This window comes from Perca flavescens, chromosome 17, assembly GCF_004354835.1.
Source record: "Perca flavescens isolate YP-PL-M2 chromosome 17, PFLA_1.0, whole genome shotgun sequence".
NCBI lineage: Eukaryota > Metazoa > Chordata > Actinopteri > Perciformes > Percidae > Perca > Perca flavescens.
Window position 1 is genome coordinate 19,271,208 of NC_041347.1, and position 15,375 is coordinate 19,286,582.

Sequence of the window (15,375 nt, forward strand, 5' to 3'; positions counted from 1 at the left end):
AGCAAATAATCTGCATTTTTTTCAGTTAACCAGTCAGTCACAGATTGTAGCTTTAAATTGCTGCTGTGGGCAGTTATGTCATAGATCCACATAGCTTTAAGTGTTCCAGACAAACAAAATATAAGCTTATGTACTCTTATTTTATGGCTGAATCAGTTCAATGTACCTGAGAGCATGATACTGTCACTAATGATGCTGATGATAAAGTTCCCTCTTGGTTAAAACCTTTGCAACACCTGATGCCGATCAATAAGTAGGAGCATCAACTGCAAATACAGATATTTACATTATCATTATCACTTCTTTGTGGTTTAGAAATATTTAAAATGCCTCTGCAGTTTTAAAGGTATAACCGTTCTCAAAACAAAATGTGTTTTTGGGAAAGCAATATCAAAGCGAAATTGGACTTTGTGAATATTATGAACCGATTTATAATCGTCATAATGCCCATATATAGTTTTATTTACAGCTTAACCACTTTACATGGGAATAATACAGTTGAAAAAACTTCAGACAAACCATTATCAAACCTGTACCTGACAAACCATTATCAAACCTGTACCTGAACAGACATGTATGCAGGAAGGTTTAGCACAGTCCCTTTGGTCAAATGAGTATTCAAATGGCATATGTCATCACAGTGAGTAGTTTAAAGCAGGGAAACAGTAATGCAAATCGAGACAAATGCAAAATTGATATTAGAATGGGAAAGTTCCTTTTTTGGTTCTCATTCCTTAAAATGTAAATATGACTGACGGAGACAAGCATTGTAAAATTTGCAAATGTTATCAGTCATCCCAAATAGAGTGCATGTATATACACCTGATTAAGTATGCCATACCCATCATCATTATATTTTTATTGTGGAAATATGTAAACCAGAGGTTTTCAAAGTGGGCCCCAATGGTTTCAGGGGAGGTTCAGTGAATGGAAGTGAAAACATATTACATTTATCAAAAGAAGATCACATACAATATAATAGCCAGAATTTGCGGGATTTGGTTAAGTATATAGTTCAGAGATACAGGAGTTTTGGGGAATTAAACTGATTTTCCTACTTTCCCAGAGTCAGAAACCAATACATGCCTTAGGACAGACCTTTTTATGTGTTTTGTGTAGTCTGAAGTTATGTCAAACAGCAATAGACTATCTTGGCTCAAGTGTTGAATGTCTATGGGATCAAATTGCATAATCATGATCCCATAGGCATCCAGGAATTGAGCTCCCTTTTCCAAGCTTGCCTGAGGCCCACAGCTTCGAATATCCCTGATGTAAACAATTTAGCACAAGTTAAATATTAAAATAAGATTATTTGCAGACAAAATATTTAAAAACAGAAATATTTGCTCAGCATTGTAGGATTCCTTACAAAATCAAATTCTTGCATTTCTGTTTTTCCCTCTTCATAGATTTTACCTTAGATTTAGACCTTAGAAAACAGTTCTCACACAAGGCTCACTTACTTGGTGTTTCACAGTGCTTTCAACCACATCGCTTGGCATTCCTCAGTTGTCATGAAGATGGTTTGGTTTTAACCCAAGTATACAATTTTGGTCAAAGTGGACCTTGTAACCGTATGAGTTTTTTTTTGGTCAACCTAAATAAAGAGGTGTTTGCTTCCGGAAGCTCCCACTTGATGTCGCTGTTTGTCCTGTACGTGGACACCTTATATACTGTCTATGGTGGACACTCCTTACCATAGACAGTATATAAGCTCCTGACCATAGAAATAAAATGGTCTATTTCTGTTGTCCTTTTTTTTTTTTTTTTATTGACAAAATGTAGTTTACAAAAAATCAGGTAAGCAACGATAGCACGTGAACAATAAGTGCACAAACTTATGAAAATAATAATACAAAATATACATATATAGAAACATACGAATCAATACAAACAACAACAACCAAAATAAAAAAATTAGAGGTTTCAGGGGGAAAAAAAGCCCTACAATTTCCACAATTTTAATACTTTTTTTATTTCTGTTGTCCTGACAGTCAGTCCGTACGCGTGACGTCACATGTAAACACCACCAGCCCTCCCGTTGCCTGCAGCTCCTCTTCAGCTTTCCGCCGAGCAGCGATGTTACAACTAAAGAACCGCATGCGATACAGCACGCCGGGCGTCGCCGCCGCGAAGCTCTTTTCCTCCGTTCCAGCTAAGAACCCCGTCGTGTATTTGGATATCGAGGCCGACAATGAGCCTCTTGGAAGAATAACTATTGAGGTAGCTAGCTAGCAGCTAGCGTTAGCCTCTCCCGAAGACCCACCAACATGTCTCACAACACTCAAATATGTACAGATAAGGGCATTTCTCTGTGTAAACACTGCGCCATGAATTTGAATGTGATTTTGTATTATCTTGCAGTTGAATGCAGATGTAGTGCCAAAGACTGCAGGTATGTTTTTTAACTATATTCCTATAAACCTGCTGAATATCAAGAGTTACATGTGTTTAATTCACCATTAAAATGCTTTAACTCTCGTTGACTTGTTATAATGCTAATGTAATAAATAAGACAACTAATTTCTCAGCAAACTTCAGAGCACTGTGCACTGGGGAACTTGGCTTTGGATTCAAGGGATCTGTGTTTCACAGGGTCATACCTGAGTTCATGTGTCAGGTAAGATATACAGTGAAGATGCCGCTGCACATATTAAGTGTTTGCTATGTTGTCTACTGTGTTTTCTGTTACAGGGGGGGGATTTCACCCACCACAACGGCACTGGAGGGAAATCTATATATGGCAAGACGTTTAAAGATGAAAACTTCAAATTAAAACACACTGGTCCAGGTAGGGTACATCTCCACATCTTTGAGTAAACATTTACTATACTACTACCACTTTATCTCTGTTTAGAGGACAAAACAAACAATCCTTTATCCATCCATATAGCTTTGTATTCAGACCTCTAGGCTGATGAAAGTGTTTTAAGTGGCAGAATTGCCTGGATAGTGTATCTGTGTCTGGGAGGCTCTTGTATAATGCTGCAACAACTACTTTAAAGTTCTCTGTTTCCAGTATCTGAAATGTTGGGGATTTTGAACAGTCACACTATTTTCTGACATTTTGAAAATTAAGTTCAATAAAACTAAGGTCAATAAAAAACGACAACAAATGAAATCAACAAATTACTGCGGCTCTTTTATATTGTGACACATATGTCATTTCCCTGTTCAAAAGTCACCAAATTTCTTGAGCCTCCTCCTAATTGGGTCATGAGTCCAAGTATTGAGAGTGGTTTTGATACGTGAAAGCCTCCCCGAGATATGAGTTATCTTCCTGTTTGGCTGCTTCGCCATCTGTGCCAAGTTTCGTGAAAATCGGACCAATTTTGTGACCTGTGAAAACTTTTTAGTGTTTTTTGATCAAATCCAATATGGCGGAAGGTCCAACATGGCGGATATTGACATCATGGGGTGCGTTGAGTTCGGCGTCATCCAAGGATTCCAACTATATCTCAATGTTCAAAATCGGGCATATGGTTCAAAAGTTAATCGCATGGACCCATTGGTGGTGCTAGACTGCCTGTAATGCAGACCTAAAACTTGGTGTTGTGCCAAATTGCCCACCTTTTTACTGTACGGTTCTATGGGCTGCCATAGACTCCCATGGCAGAGGAAAGATAAGAAAATAATAATAAGAAAAGGTAGAATCAAATATAGCTGTCTCTCCACTAGATGGCAGTGCCTAATTTCATGCACCACTAAAACCAGTAGCTATATGGATTTTTCAATCCCCAGGTGAATGACCTACTTTTTAGTGAGTCAACATGCACTTATCAAAATAACTTATTTTTTTTAATAAGATGCTTTATTTTAAAGTGTGACATTATCACAGTTTGTGTTTCAGAAAAGAGAAACAGGCCTCCACCTAAACACAGTTAGACACAGACTCGTGTCATGTTTCTCTTTTGCTCCACTCAGGCCTAAATGGTATTGAGTCAGTGGTAAAAGGAGGTCAAGATCTTGTTGACCGCTTCACGTTTAATTGATTTATTTGTTGGCTTCTTGATCTCTGCAGGAACTCTTTCAATGGCAAATTCAGGGCCAAACACTAACGGCTCCCAGTTCTTCATCTGTACGACCAAAACTGAATGGTAAATACTTTGCAGAACTTTTAAATCCGTCATCTCAGCAGCTCTGCCACACTTACCAGTTGCTGACGTCCCTTTTTGTATCTCTTTTGACAGGCTTGATGGTAAACACGTGGTGTTCGGGCAGGTCAAGGAAGGTATGGATGTGGTCAGCAAGATGGAATCCTTTGGTTTACATGACGGCGGTGTGATTAAGAAAATTGTCGTCACTGACTGTGGGGAGATCAAATAACAACTAAGATCACACATGGACTTCTGTTGGATGACTCAGCATGCAACCATTGGGTATTTACTTTATATTTCGTTCTGTGGTGTTCATGACACCTTCAAGGAGGAACTGTCACAGGCGATTCTGCTGTTTTACTGTTGATTATGATGTCAGAAGATCTCTTGCTTTTCTGAGTTTGAACTTGAACCATTTTTATACAAGCACTAAGTCATGTCTATGTTCAATGCTGTTATTGCGCAATTTGCCACTTTCTGCCAAATAAAATGACCGTTTTCAGAAAGTTCTAGCTCTGGTCTCAGTACAAGACATTTTCACTCATGTGCCCCCCACCATGCTGGTTTTAAAGCTTCCTGGAAATGATCCAGCAGCTTTTTTTTTTAAGACACCGGCTCCAGTGCGAATGACTTCCTGTCCACCAGAGCAGGATGTGACATCATGTGACATCCACCTACAGTGGAGCTCAAATATCGCATGAATGCAGTTGACAGATGATAGAACTGCGGCAGGCTATAGCCCCATTGGACATGGTGCATATAGATGATTTAATCTGCTGGAACAACGAAGGACCCTGAAAATGTCTTTAGCTTATACTGTATGTGGGCTGCTCTTCCTTCACTGCTTCTTTATTTGAAATGCAGAGGGTCTGGAGGAGAGAAAGAGAAAAGGAGGCCAAGACATGTCTGAAAGCCAGAGACTGGGTGGTGCTGCTTATCGAGCTAATACTTTATGAAAGTAAATAATGAAGCGACGTGAAAAAAGCGGCCATGCCCCTAAATGAAACCATATGCGTACTGACCTTCCACCGTTTGTTTGAATTCTCAGATTACATTGTTGCTATAGAGACTTCTCAGCTCTCACTCCGTACGAGGAAGAGATGTTGTAACAAACTTGATATAATTTGGGTCCCCACCCTCTGGTTTAGTTTTAGTTATTTGGAATGCATGTCCAATATTGTGCATGGAAACTTGGCTCGAAAGACAGCGGTGCCGTGGCCAACGTTAAGTACACATGCAACACAATGACATCTTGACAACTGGTACAAGCTGGTTCGTCTGCTGTAAATGTCTCCATTTATCACACAGCACCCATGTCAGCTGGTGTCCTTTTTTACGTTTTGGTTTTCCTGTCCGCAGTTTGACTCAAAGTGTTGAAATCAAGTCCTGTCAGCTCAATGTGTCTGTTATCTTTCAGCACTTTCACGGAAACTGAAAAACAAGTTTTACAAGCCCCCCCCCCACACACACACACACACACACACACACTTTTTTTTTGCGTTACACAACCACCGTGAATAATCCATTAAAAACCTCTTCATCATAATCTATACGCTCAGTATTGTATAAGTCTTGGAGCTTGCGCTTAAAGACACAACTCTTAAAGAAAACATACTCTGTAATAATTATTCTACAGACAGGAGCTCTCAGAAGACACTTAATGTTGCTTTTGGCTGAAATCAAAATCCAGAGTGATCACCTCCCAGTTACTGGCTACAACAATTCAACAGAGGACCTAAACAAATGAAACCACACAATCCAAGCGCTCCTAATTCAATATGACTTTATTTGATAAAACTCTCGACAGCACTAAAGCACTAAAATGTTTTCCCAACTAACAAATAAGGCACATTTTGGAATGCCGTTTCATGGACGTGAAAAACAGACCTGTGGTCTACTCTCAAACCATGACTGTCCTTGTTTCCCAAAATCATTGTCTTCCCTACCTCACGCCTGTGTTCTGTCCAATTCAAATATTACATTATTGCAATATTGCAATACAAACATCTCAAGTGATACAGACAATAAAGAATACAAACATAACTTTCCAAATTGACCACATAAGTGTTAACACATTACATTCAGTAAATATGTATTATTCGTAGAGGCTACACTAGCGGTAAATGAAATACGTCAAGACTAATAATCAGAAGTTGCTGATAATGTTAAAAACAATATGTACTGTAGCAAACTACTGTAAGGTATTTATATAAGTATACATTGCACAACAATATTTCATTCAAAACCAAACACATGCACATGCAAACTCTAAAATAGTTCTTTGTCACACACGCTTTCTTGACAAAAGTATACACTCCCTAAACTACTAATAACACTGTAACATTTTATAATAGTTTCTTGTCATTGCTGCTTTAAGCAAACTATATCTCACAGTTTAACGTGCTTATACAGTGGTGAGTATCTGTCACTAATTAAGGAAAAAAAAAAGATTTCTGCATGTTAACACAATATATATCTTCATATTATTGTTTACAAAATGAATACATGTGACTGTATGGATGTAAATGGCAGCTCATAATTAGTTACATAAGCAACTGAATAACATTGTGGGTTATTCAACACTGATAACATCATAAAACAAAACACAAAAATACAATGGCTTATAATTGAGAAAGGGTATTAATTATGTACCAGCTTTTTTTTTTAATAATACTCTATGTAGACATCAATATTTCCTTCTTAGTGTAACTTTGTTGCATATTCTATACAAAAAGTGTTGTAAAAAATCTTTCCATAAATATTTCTGCAGGATAACCCCTCAGATTATTGTAAAACATAAAGAAAAAAAAACTCCCAGCTTTGTTTATTTCTCTGCAATAGGCCCTTCTTTACACAAAAAGCTTAAATATTGCATAACACTTTAAAAGAGCTACTATCCTTGATAATAATGGCCTTCAAATATATACATAAGGGAAATAACTCGAGTTTTTGCAGATTGCTTTAAAATTTTCAACATCTATAAAGTGTTCCAAAATACACATCTCATTCATAGAAAACAACAAATTTGAACTGAAAAGGTACTAGAAAAGTCAAGTATATGTAATTCACGACATTATGTCTAAAAGCAGAGATTTTTTTTTCTTCTTCAAATGTATTGTATCAACTGCTTCCATTGGCTCTTGATTTGCCATTTAAAATGGCCTCCTCACAAAATGTATCTGGGTGGAATCAAACTCCAACAGGATTTCTCAATATTCTGCCAGAACTAGGGGAATCACAATAACATTGTTCTTTGTTTATGAGGTTAGTTCCTAAGGCATCATTGGTATCTATTCCTCTCACTACAGCCACATGGTATAATGTGGACAATAAGGTTCAGATGGAAAGACCTGTTAGGTTAGTGTAATCGCACAGAGCAAAAGAAAGACAATGGTAACAATAAGAAAAATGGATTGTTCCCAACTGAAAGGAGAATTTTTCATTCAGAAAAGGTCTTTTACTTGTGGTAATATAGTTGCGCAAATATCTTTTTTTAAAGGGGCACTCCACCAGTTTTACACATCAGGTTCAGTTTACTCGTCACAGGGCAGACTGATCTCATGAAGTGGCGTATGTATGACATGCCAATTCGTTTGCCATTATTGGCGTGTTACCAAGACACATACTTGTTTTTTAGCGTGTTTATCGACGCCGTTTGGCCTCCATTGATTTACATTACCTTGCGATTGCGTGTGAATTGACGCCATGGCAAGTTTTGTTTTCCTAAACCCAACCCTGTTCTTCTTTTCCTAAACCCAACCCACGTGTGACGTTTCCTCAACCCAACCACGTTCTTCTTTTCCTAAACCCAACCTGCATGTGACATTCCTAAACCCAAATGTAGCCTCACGATAACACGTAGCCTTGCAATAACACGCCACTTGGCTTTAGAAAGTGCCACGTGGCGTGTTTGTTTGCGCTGTGACGTTGCAGACTGCCCTCTGCTGTATAGAGCGTAGACATACACGCGGATAGCTCAAAATGCGTACAGATAACATGCCACTTGGCTTTAGGAAAGTGGCGTGTGTGTTTACGCAAAGTCATGATATCAAGTTGCACAGGGAGTACTTCTCGAACTGTGAAAACAGTTGTATAATGTCTTCTGTAGCTCTAGAGGTGCTTTGTCAAGTCTATAATCGCGGTTATGTCAGCTTAGGTTTGAAGACATAATTTTTGAGTTTGAAAGACATGGGCATTTACCAGGTAGGGGAAGACTACTTAAAGATGCTTTTTAGTTGCATTATGGGAAAGGTAGGACCCAGCGTTTTGGAGCATGAGCCTTCTGAGTCTCTGCCGCATTGATTCAACTACTCTTTAGTGTCTTTTGCAAGCCTCCCAACTTTGTGGAACTGCACTACTAAATTACTGGAGTGCCCCTTTAACTTTACAGATGGTACTTTATCTAAATTTCCCAAAACTGTAAGGTACCATAATCAGCCACTGCAAACTCTCCTACTAAGGCGAGTTAACCATGTATATTTTTTGACAAAACCCACAGTCCCTTGGATAAACATAACTACAATAGATTAAAAAACAAAGAGTGAGGTCCACAGTTTCATGTGCGACTCCTTTTTGTTGTGAGGATCGACTAAGAAATAACATCTTTGTGGATATTCCATGACAACAGACCACAGTAGGATTGTTATTGCCAGCTGGAAATGCTGTTTCAGCCCGTGCCTTCAGCCCAGCAAACTGTGTTGATGCAAACACCCACCATGCCAGTTCAAACTAATAGAGGAACTGTATTAATTGTTGTCCTTTGTCGCATCTTGAACCTGCATTAAACTTACTATGCATCACAGTTACCACATGCATGTATACTGCTCCATCTCTGAGCCCCATATGTCTTTTCCCAATTTCAAATTACCTCCTAATCCTGATACTTCAGAATGATTCAAATGTTTTAAGGCACATACAGTATGTTACAGTATAAAATATAGTTAACCAGATGTTATAAGGCTAGAAATACAGTACATATAAAACAGTTCAAAATTCCTTTAACAAGTTTCCTTAAAAGCCAGATTTCTATAAGTCAAAACTACATTCATTTCCTGTAATGTAAACAGGATGGGTGTACTTTTCGTATTTTAAAGACATTGGTTTATAATAGCACTTATATTCATAAAAAATAACTCAATTCATCATCACTTTCAATATATCCTTGAATCTTCTGCATCAGCACATTTCAAACCAGCCCTTCTATATTAAATCTCATTGTTTCTCTCACCCGACCTGAAAATCATTCCAGTTCTCCACAACTTCACCTCCCTCTAGACACTCTTCACACTGCAATCAGCTGCAAGCTTTTGGAAACGCTTTATTGACCACTAAGGCTGCCAGGCATCCACTGGCACTTAAACGTGAACTTAAATGTCTTTCTAAATCTCTTTGAAAAACATCTAATTTGTACTTTACTACTTTGTGGTTAAAAATCGAATCAGGCTTTACATGTGAACAGTTTAACCTCTAAAATCATGTTTCATAATTCTAATCAAACATTGGCCAAAAACTATGTGGATGGCAAGATTATTGTTGCTAAAACTAGTGTTGTTTTCCTACAGCTCCTTCTCAGTTGACCTTGTGATTTGAAATTAACACAACTTACTTCTCTAACAGCTATATGAATGTAACACTAGATCACTGAGAATTTGTGTTGCAACAAAAATACTCTTGGGAGGGTTAATGAAATCTCATCTATTAGCAATGCACTAAATCTAGACGAGGAGCGACTGAATCTACAGTAGTTTCTAAAGACGTGGAAGCAGTTACACAATAATGTGATATACAAACATACCAAAAAAAAACATTTTGTTATGTCCCAGTCAAAATTAAAATTGCACACTTGACAACAAGAAAATAAATAGGCCAAATGTAAGCTAGGGATGTAAGGCACATTGTCCCTCAGTTAATTCACAGTTAATAAGATGTGCTGTTCATCAAAAGGCCTCGTATATATTATACCATCATGAGAGGCCCGGGTTAAATGTTCGTCACATTACCACACACTTCACTTGGCAGGGAAATGGAAGGTAGATCTCTGTAAACACAAAGCCAACAAACCCCAAGGTGAGGTAATCTATTGAGACCATTACTGTCAGTGACACCATTGAAAAACATGCTAATTCATTAATTCACGATTAGCTGTTGTTAAACACTGAGTTGGATCAATGGGGTTATGTGGGTTCTGATATATGAGACACAAAAAAAACACAGATTTTGGCAAGTTTTTGCTTTTTTTGATGAAGAGCACTGATAAATTAATCCTAAATTACATGTTCCTCTCATTGTTGGATGTAATCTCCAATACTGTCATTGGAAGAAAAAAAAATCTATGTTCCACATGTGGTTTAGAACAGGGACAGAAAGATTAAGGCTGAGAGAAGGAGGGGAAGACATGAGGAGGAAAGGACGCCATGTTGTGTGCAAGTTAGGGATAGGGATGCACCGATCCAACTTTTTTAGCCCTGATATCTGGGCTTTCAGTATCGGCCGATACCAACCAGTCTTTAATTTATAAGCTGTATGCCTTACTGTGTAAAAGTGACTGGCAGAATTCTTTTGTGTCAGGCAACATCAGGCTTGACTTAAACATTATGGAATACCATTTCATCCAATATATTAAAAAAAAGCATAATTAAATAAATGTGCCTATGAAATAAATAAATAATCATGACATTATGAAATAAAAGTCCCCTGAAATAAAAAAAAAGTAGTCCTTTTGGAAAGTTTATATATATATATATATATATATATATATAAAACCCTATTTATTTATTCATTGAACTATGTTGACTCATTTATATATTTACATTTATTTATTTCCTTATGTATTTATTTCAAGATTTATTGTATAGCCATATTTTTTATATTTATTTCATAGCCATATTTCTTTATTTATGTATTTAATATTGACTTAAATGGCGTTCCATAAAACATTGCTTTTCTAACTTGGTAAAGTTTTTAATATATATATTTTTTTAAATAAATCAAAAAAGTTGACAGTAATTACAATTAAAGTGTAAACCTTTTGAATGCAGCAACATATTGGTCAAAATTGGTAAATAAACCTAGAACTGAATTGAAAAGATTGGCGCAATTTTCCCCGATACCTGATCAACTATTTGAGTCAGTATCTAATATCCGTATCAGATCGGTGCATCCCTACGCAAGGATTAGGGAAACCTGGATGTGAAAGGAGAACATTAACAGCCTTGATGGAGGATGAGGAATAGAACTTGGGACTCAAACGTTGCAGTCTGACTGAATAAAGATGATTATTGCACACGGCGGCAGTAGTAGCCCAGGACTTTACATTTCTCGCACAGGTGTTGCGGGTGCTCCTTGCTCTGGTCAGAAACATCCAGGCCATCCGGCTTCTCTAAAGGGCGCTGAGGATACAAACCGAGAACCAATAATGAGTCATATAAAACACTGAAAAAAGCAAACCAAGCAGCACACACGTAAACCTCTGAGTTATGCAACCAGTTTCTTTGGCACCAGATTTAACTCAGCTATACGTCTTACTACTTTGGCCTCCAACATTATGCCCATATTCTTCACACACAGATCAGACGTGGACTAAACACAAGTAGTTGCAGAGATATGCCAACACATTATCAGCTCTGGAAACTTGCAGCACACTTTAATAACCTAGTATTAAAGAAAAAGATCCAGTATCCGTTTGATCATGATGACCTGTATGGAATATCAGCAAACTGTTACAGCAATGGCTTTCTTGAAATCATTATTGAGGACGAAGGGAATCTATCTGGGCTAGCACGTTTCGAGTTTTTTTTTTTTAACAATCTGTTTTGACATTTTTATTTGTAATCTATTGTTCTTTTTATGTTAGAGAGTCTGCCAGGAAGTGCTGAGATTTTACTATCGGCGCATCAAAGACATAAGGTCCTTGAGGAAAGCCTGGAAAATCTGATGTATATTAACCCCTCAGTTAGTAGGAACTGCAAAGGTTCGAGCCCCTGTGCTGCAGGCTTCTTCCCTCTTGAAGTGTCTTTGAGCAAGAAACTCAAGCTCAATCGAGTCAGCTCTGTAGCTGAAGCTGCAGTCTGAGCTCTTTCCATTTGGAGAAAGTTAAAAGAGTGTTCCCCTACAGTGATCAATAACATACTTTATTTGGTATATGTGTTTGGCACAGAAGCAGGGATCACATGAAATCATTTTTAGATTAGTTTGAATCAAGGGCATAGTTTGGGTTTCAGGGCTGTTGGGGGAAATAATGTAGTTTAGGGTTCTTCAACCAGACATAAAAAAGCAACATTTATCCGTGCATCTTCATGAATTGGGCTGTGCTTGAGGCATAGTGACTACTCTCAGGTTTAGCTAGTAAACTACTGTAATTGGCGACCTATCGGCTAACACACTAGCAAGCCAGGAACATGCTAGCACTAGTCAGTCAAAATAGCTCCTCAGAGCTCCTTTCTATTTTCTCTTTACTGTTTTCTTTATTTTATCCCCTATGGCAATTTGTTCTCAATATTGTACATCATTTAATTCAATAAACCGTAATTGAAGAGGGCAGAAAAAGTTATTTGAGCTAGCAAGCTTGCTAATTGTCATTTAACTAGCTTAAAATGTCAGTGAGCATGTTTGTTAGCTTAGGGCAATTCATTGAAAATCTTCTTTTGAGGAGGAGTTTTTATTCCGACAGAGTAGGGTTAAAAAGTAAGGGGGATTTGTCCCTGTTATACCCAATGGAAATATTACCCTTGTTTTAAAATGCACTGGATGTCCAAGAAATACATTTCCCACCTAACAGGGAAAATATTTAATGCATGTGGATGGGATTGGAATACATATTCAGGTTATTTATGGGAATCCACAGGGCGGAAGGGGGCCGTGCTGAGAGGCTGAACTCTTTGATACTCGAGGACACAGAGGTTAGTGGTCCATTTCAAACGCTGACAGGGAGGGAAGTATGTTAAGTGGGTGACATTGCAAATGCAGGGAATTTGCTTGCCTGTGTGTAGCTTTGCCACAAGACACAGAGGCAGAATTTGGTTTTCTCACCAGTGAACTCCACAATGGAAAAAAGATTTTGAATGCAGTCTTCCACCCATGCATTTTATTAATATTGTGGGTTAAGATCTCATTCAAATGAAGATGCAAATGAATAAACAAAATATTTGGAATAAACAATGCATTAACTTTCCATTGGGAATGTTGCGACTCCTTGCCAGACATGGGTAGATTTGTCGAGCAGTGTCTGCTTCCTGCTCCATTTTATGTAAGCGTTATCAGAGTGGAGCATTGTCAGCCGTGGTATTCAGAGAACGAGCAGGGCTTCAAGCACTAATCCTAACTTTATTTCAGGAAGTGGAATTGGAAGAATGTGGAAAAGCATAAATATAAAAATATGAAGCGTTGAGGATAAATATATCTCTATCTGAAGAAAACACAGTGGATTCTTTCTCAGGTGATCCATCTCTTTAGTCAACAGGCTGTGAGGAAAATTCGAGGTTAAGCCGAACAGACAGCTCACCAGCACATGAATTCCCTTGGAGTATTTGCTGTTCGGAAAAACACTCCACAGCGTCTTGGTTAACATGATTTCACTTTTTCGTATTATTAAATGTGAGAGGAATTTCTGCAACTGTAAGCCTCAATAACCTCAGAGTTAGTTTTCGTCTGTGAGACATTACTAAAGAAATATTTGTTTTAAGATTTGATGACATTCAGTAAATAATTCCAAACTTTTATCAGTCAGGAAATGCAATTAGTTCATTTGTGCTGGTTTATTACCAAGAGGCAAGAGCAATTGTTAGTGGTATGATTTTTATTATATTTAATGAGGCCATCTGGAATATCCTCAAGACAATATGCAGCCATGGAAACCAGTCTGGACTCTGTTAACTTTGGTTGAGACAATTCAGTCAACCACTTAAACAAAGTGTATGAGTAATGTTTTTGACTGTTTAGACATTACTGCAAATGCTTGGAAAGTGAATGTCATACTGTAGGTTGAAGTACCTGTTTGTGTGGATAGACGTTGATGTGGCATTTGATACATTCTTGTCCCATGTTGGCCCAGGAGTTGCCACTCATCCACTTCCTCTTACATTTGGGGCACTTATACTCTCCGAAGCATCTCTTCTTCCCCTGGTAAGGTGTCAGTCCTTCACCTTTGGGTCTGGCCTGTAAAGAACAAAGTAAAGTAAATCAAATGCATGCACAGGTGGGGAAATCATTTCATTTAATATTCTTGACCAGAAAAATAAAACGTTTGTGCAGAAAGTGTTTATTTATGCTGTGCCGAAGTGGGGTGGGTACCGATTGGTTTCGGTTTAGGCATGAGGAGTGACAATGTTTAAGGTTAGGGCAAGAGTATCAGGGTAGGCCAATCAGAGGCGAGTAGGGGAGTAGAACGCGACATGTCTTCGCCATAGCAGGAAAAATTGCCAACGGGACTTCAGGGTGAATTCAGGTGTACCTTGTAAACTGAGAAACTCAGTTGTGAAGTACCCTTCTGCCATCTTTTTCCAATTTTCTATATTGAACAACAACATTTACAAACAAGGCAAGTGGAAACAATATAGTGGTTCTTCTTTTTGTTGTTTAACAGCAATTTTTTACAAAAAATATGATGCCACTGGTTATATCACACTTGATACCATGTAGCCCAGACATTTTCAAAGTGTGGTCTGGGGGCCACCAGGGGTCCTTGAGGTGGGTGCAGAGGGTCCCCAGTAAAAAGGGGAATAATTTGTTTTCACTATAATTCCATCCTTAAGTAGCGCAATGGCAGAATATATGACTATTTTGGTGATGGGTTTCATACACTTGATGTGAAAAGGTTTTTGGGAACCACTGATGAACCGCCTATCTTTTTAAAGAAGAATTTGAAAAATGTAAATGAATGTTGTCAGGGCATAAAACCTATGATCTGTTGATCTTTACAAATTAAGACTCCATAGTCCGGATTCGGAGATTCGGGACAACCCTACTGTCAACAGTTAATACAGTATATTGTTCAGTTTCAAGGTTTAAATTTTCCTTAGCAACAAGCTGTTCTGTTGTCGACCGTCATTTTTTGGTTTTGTTTAAGTATCGGTTCAGGCACCGTTGGCACCAAGTATTGCTTTAGTATGGTGAAAAAAACTAGTTCAGAATGACATTTTTAAAAGAACCTCTTGGGCAATAATGGATGTTGAGCTTTGACAGCAGGGTGTGTCTATTTTTGTGCTAATAGTATAACCAACTTCATAATACAGCACACTCCTACACACAATCTTGGCACAATATGTGGTTGTGTAGTTGACAT

The 15,375-nt window shown here is 38.0% G+C and overlaps 2 protein-coding genes across 3 annotated transcripts in view; one reads left to right on the top strand and one right to left on the bottom strand.

Moving 5' to 3' along the window:
* The first annotated feature begins 2,003 nt into the window (after window positions 1-2,003).
* On the top strand, window positions 2,004-4,606 carry ppifa (peptidylprolyl isomerase Fa). Its single transcript, XM_028603156.1, has 6 exons — window positions 2,004-2,223; window positions 2,365-2,395; window positions 2,532-2,620; window positions 2,695-2,791; window positions 4,022-4,097; window positions 4,191-4,606. The coding sequence occupies exons 1-6, from the start codon at window positions 2,080-2,082 to the stop codon at window positions 4,324-4,326; spliced, it is 573 nt and encodes a 190-aa protein (XP_028458957.1). The 5' UTR covers window positions 2,004-2,079; the 3' UTR covers window positions 4,327-4,606.
* A 3,179-nt stretch (window positions 4,607-7,785) lies between these two features.
* The window catches only part of zcchc24 (zinc finger, CCHC domain containing 24), a 33,349-nt gene continuing 25,759 nt past the window's right edge, over window positions 7,786-15,375 (bottom strand). Inside the window, exons 3-5 of one of the 2 annotated variants that reach the window (XM_028604153.1) lie at window positions 14,085-14,249; window positions 11,410-11,485; window positions 7,786-10,134 (exon numbers count right to left, since the gene is read on the bottom strand). In XM_028604153.1, coding sequence (XP_028459954.1) covers window positions 10,133-10,134; window positions 11,410-11,485; window positions 14,085-14,249 — 243 coding nt within the window. In that variant the 3' untranslated portion in view covers window positions 7,786-10,132. Of the gene's footprint in view, window positions 10,135-10,940; window positions 11,486-14,084; window positions 14,250-15,375 lie in introns of those variants that run through there. The other variant, XM_028604152.1, reaches the window with a different exon arrangement.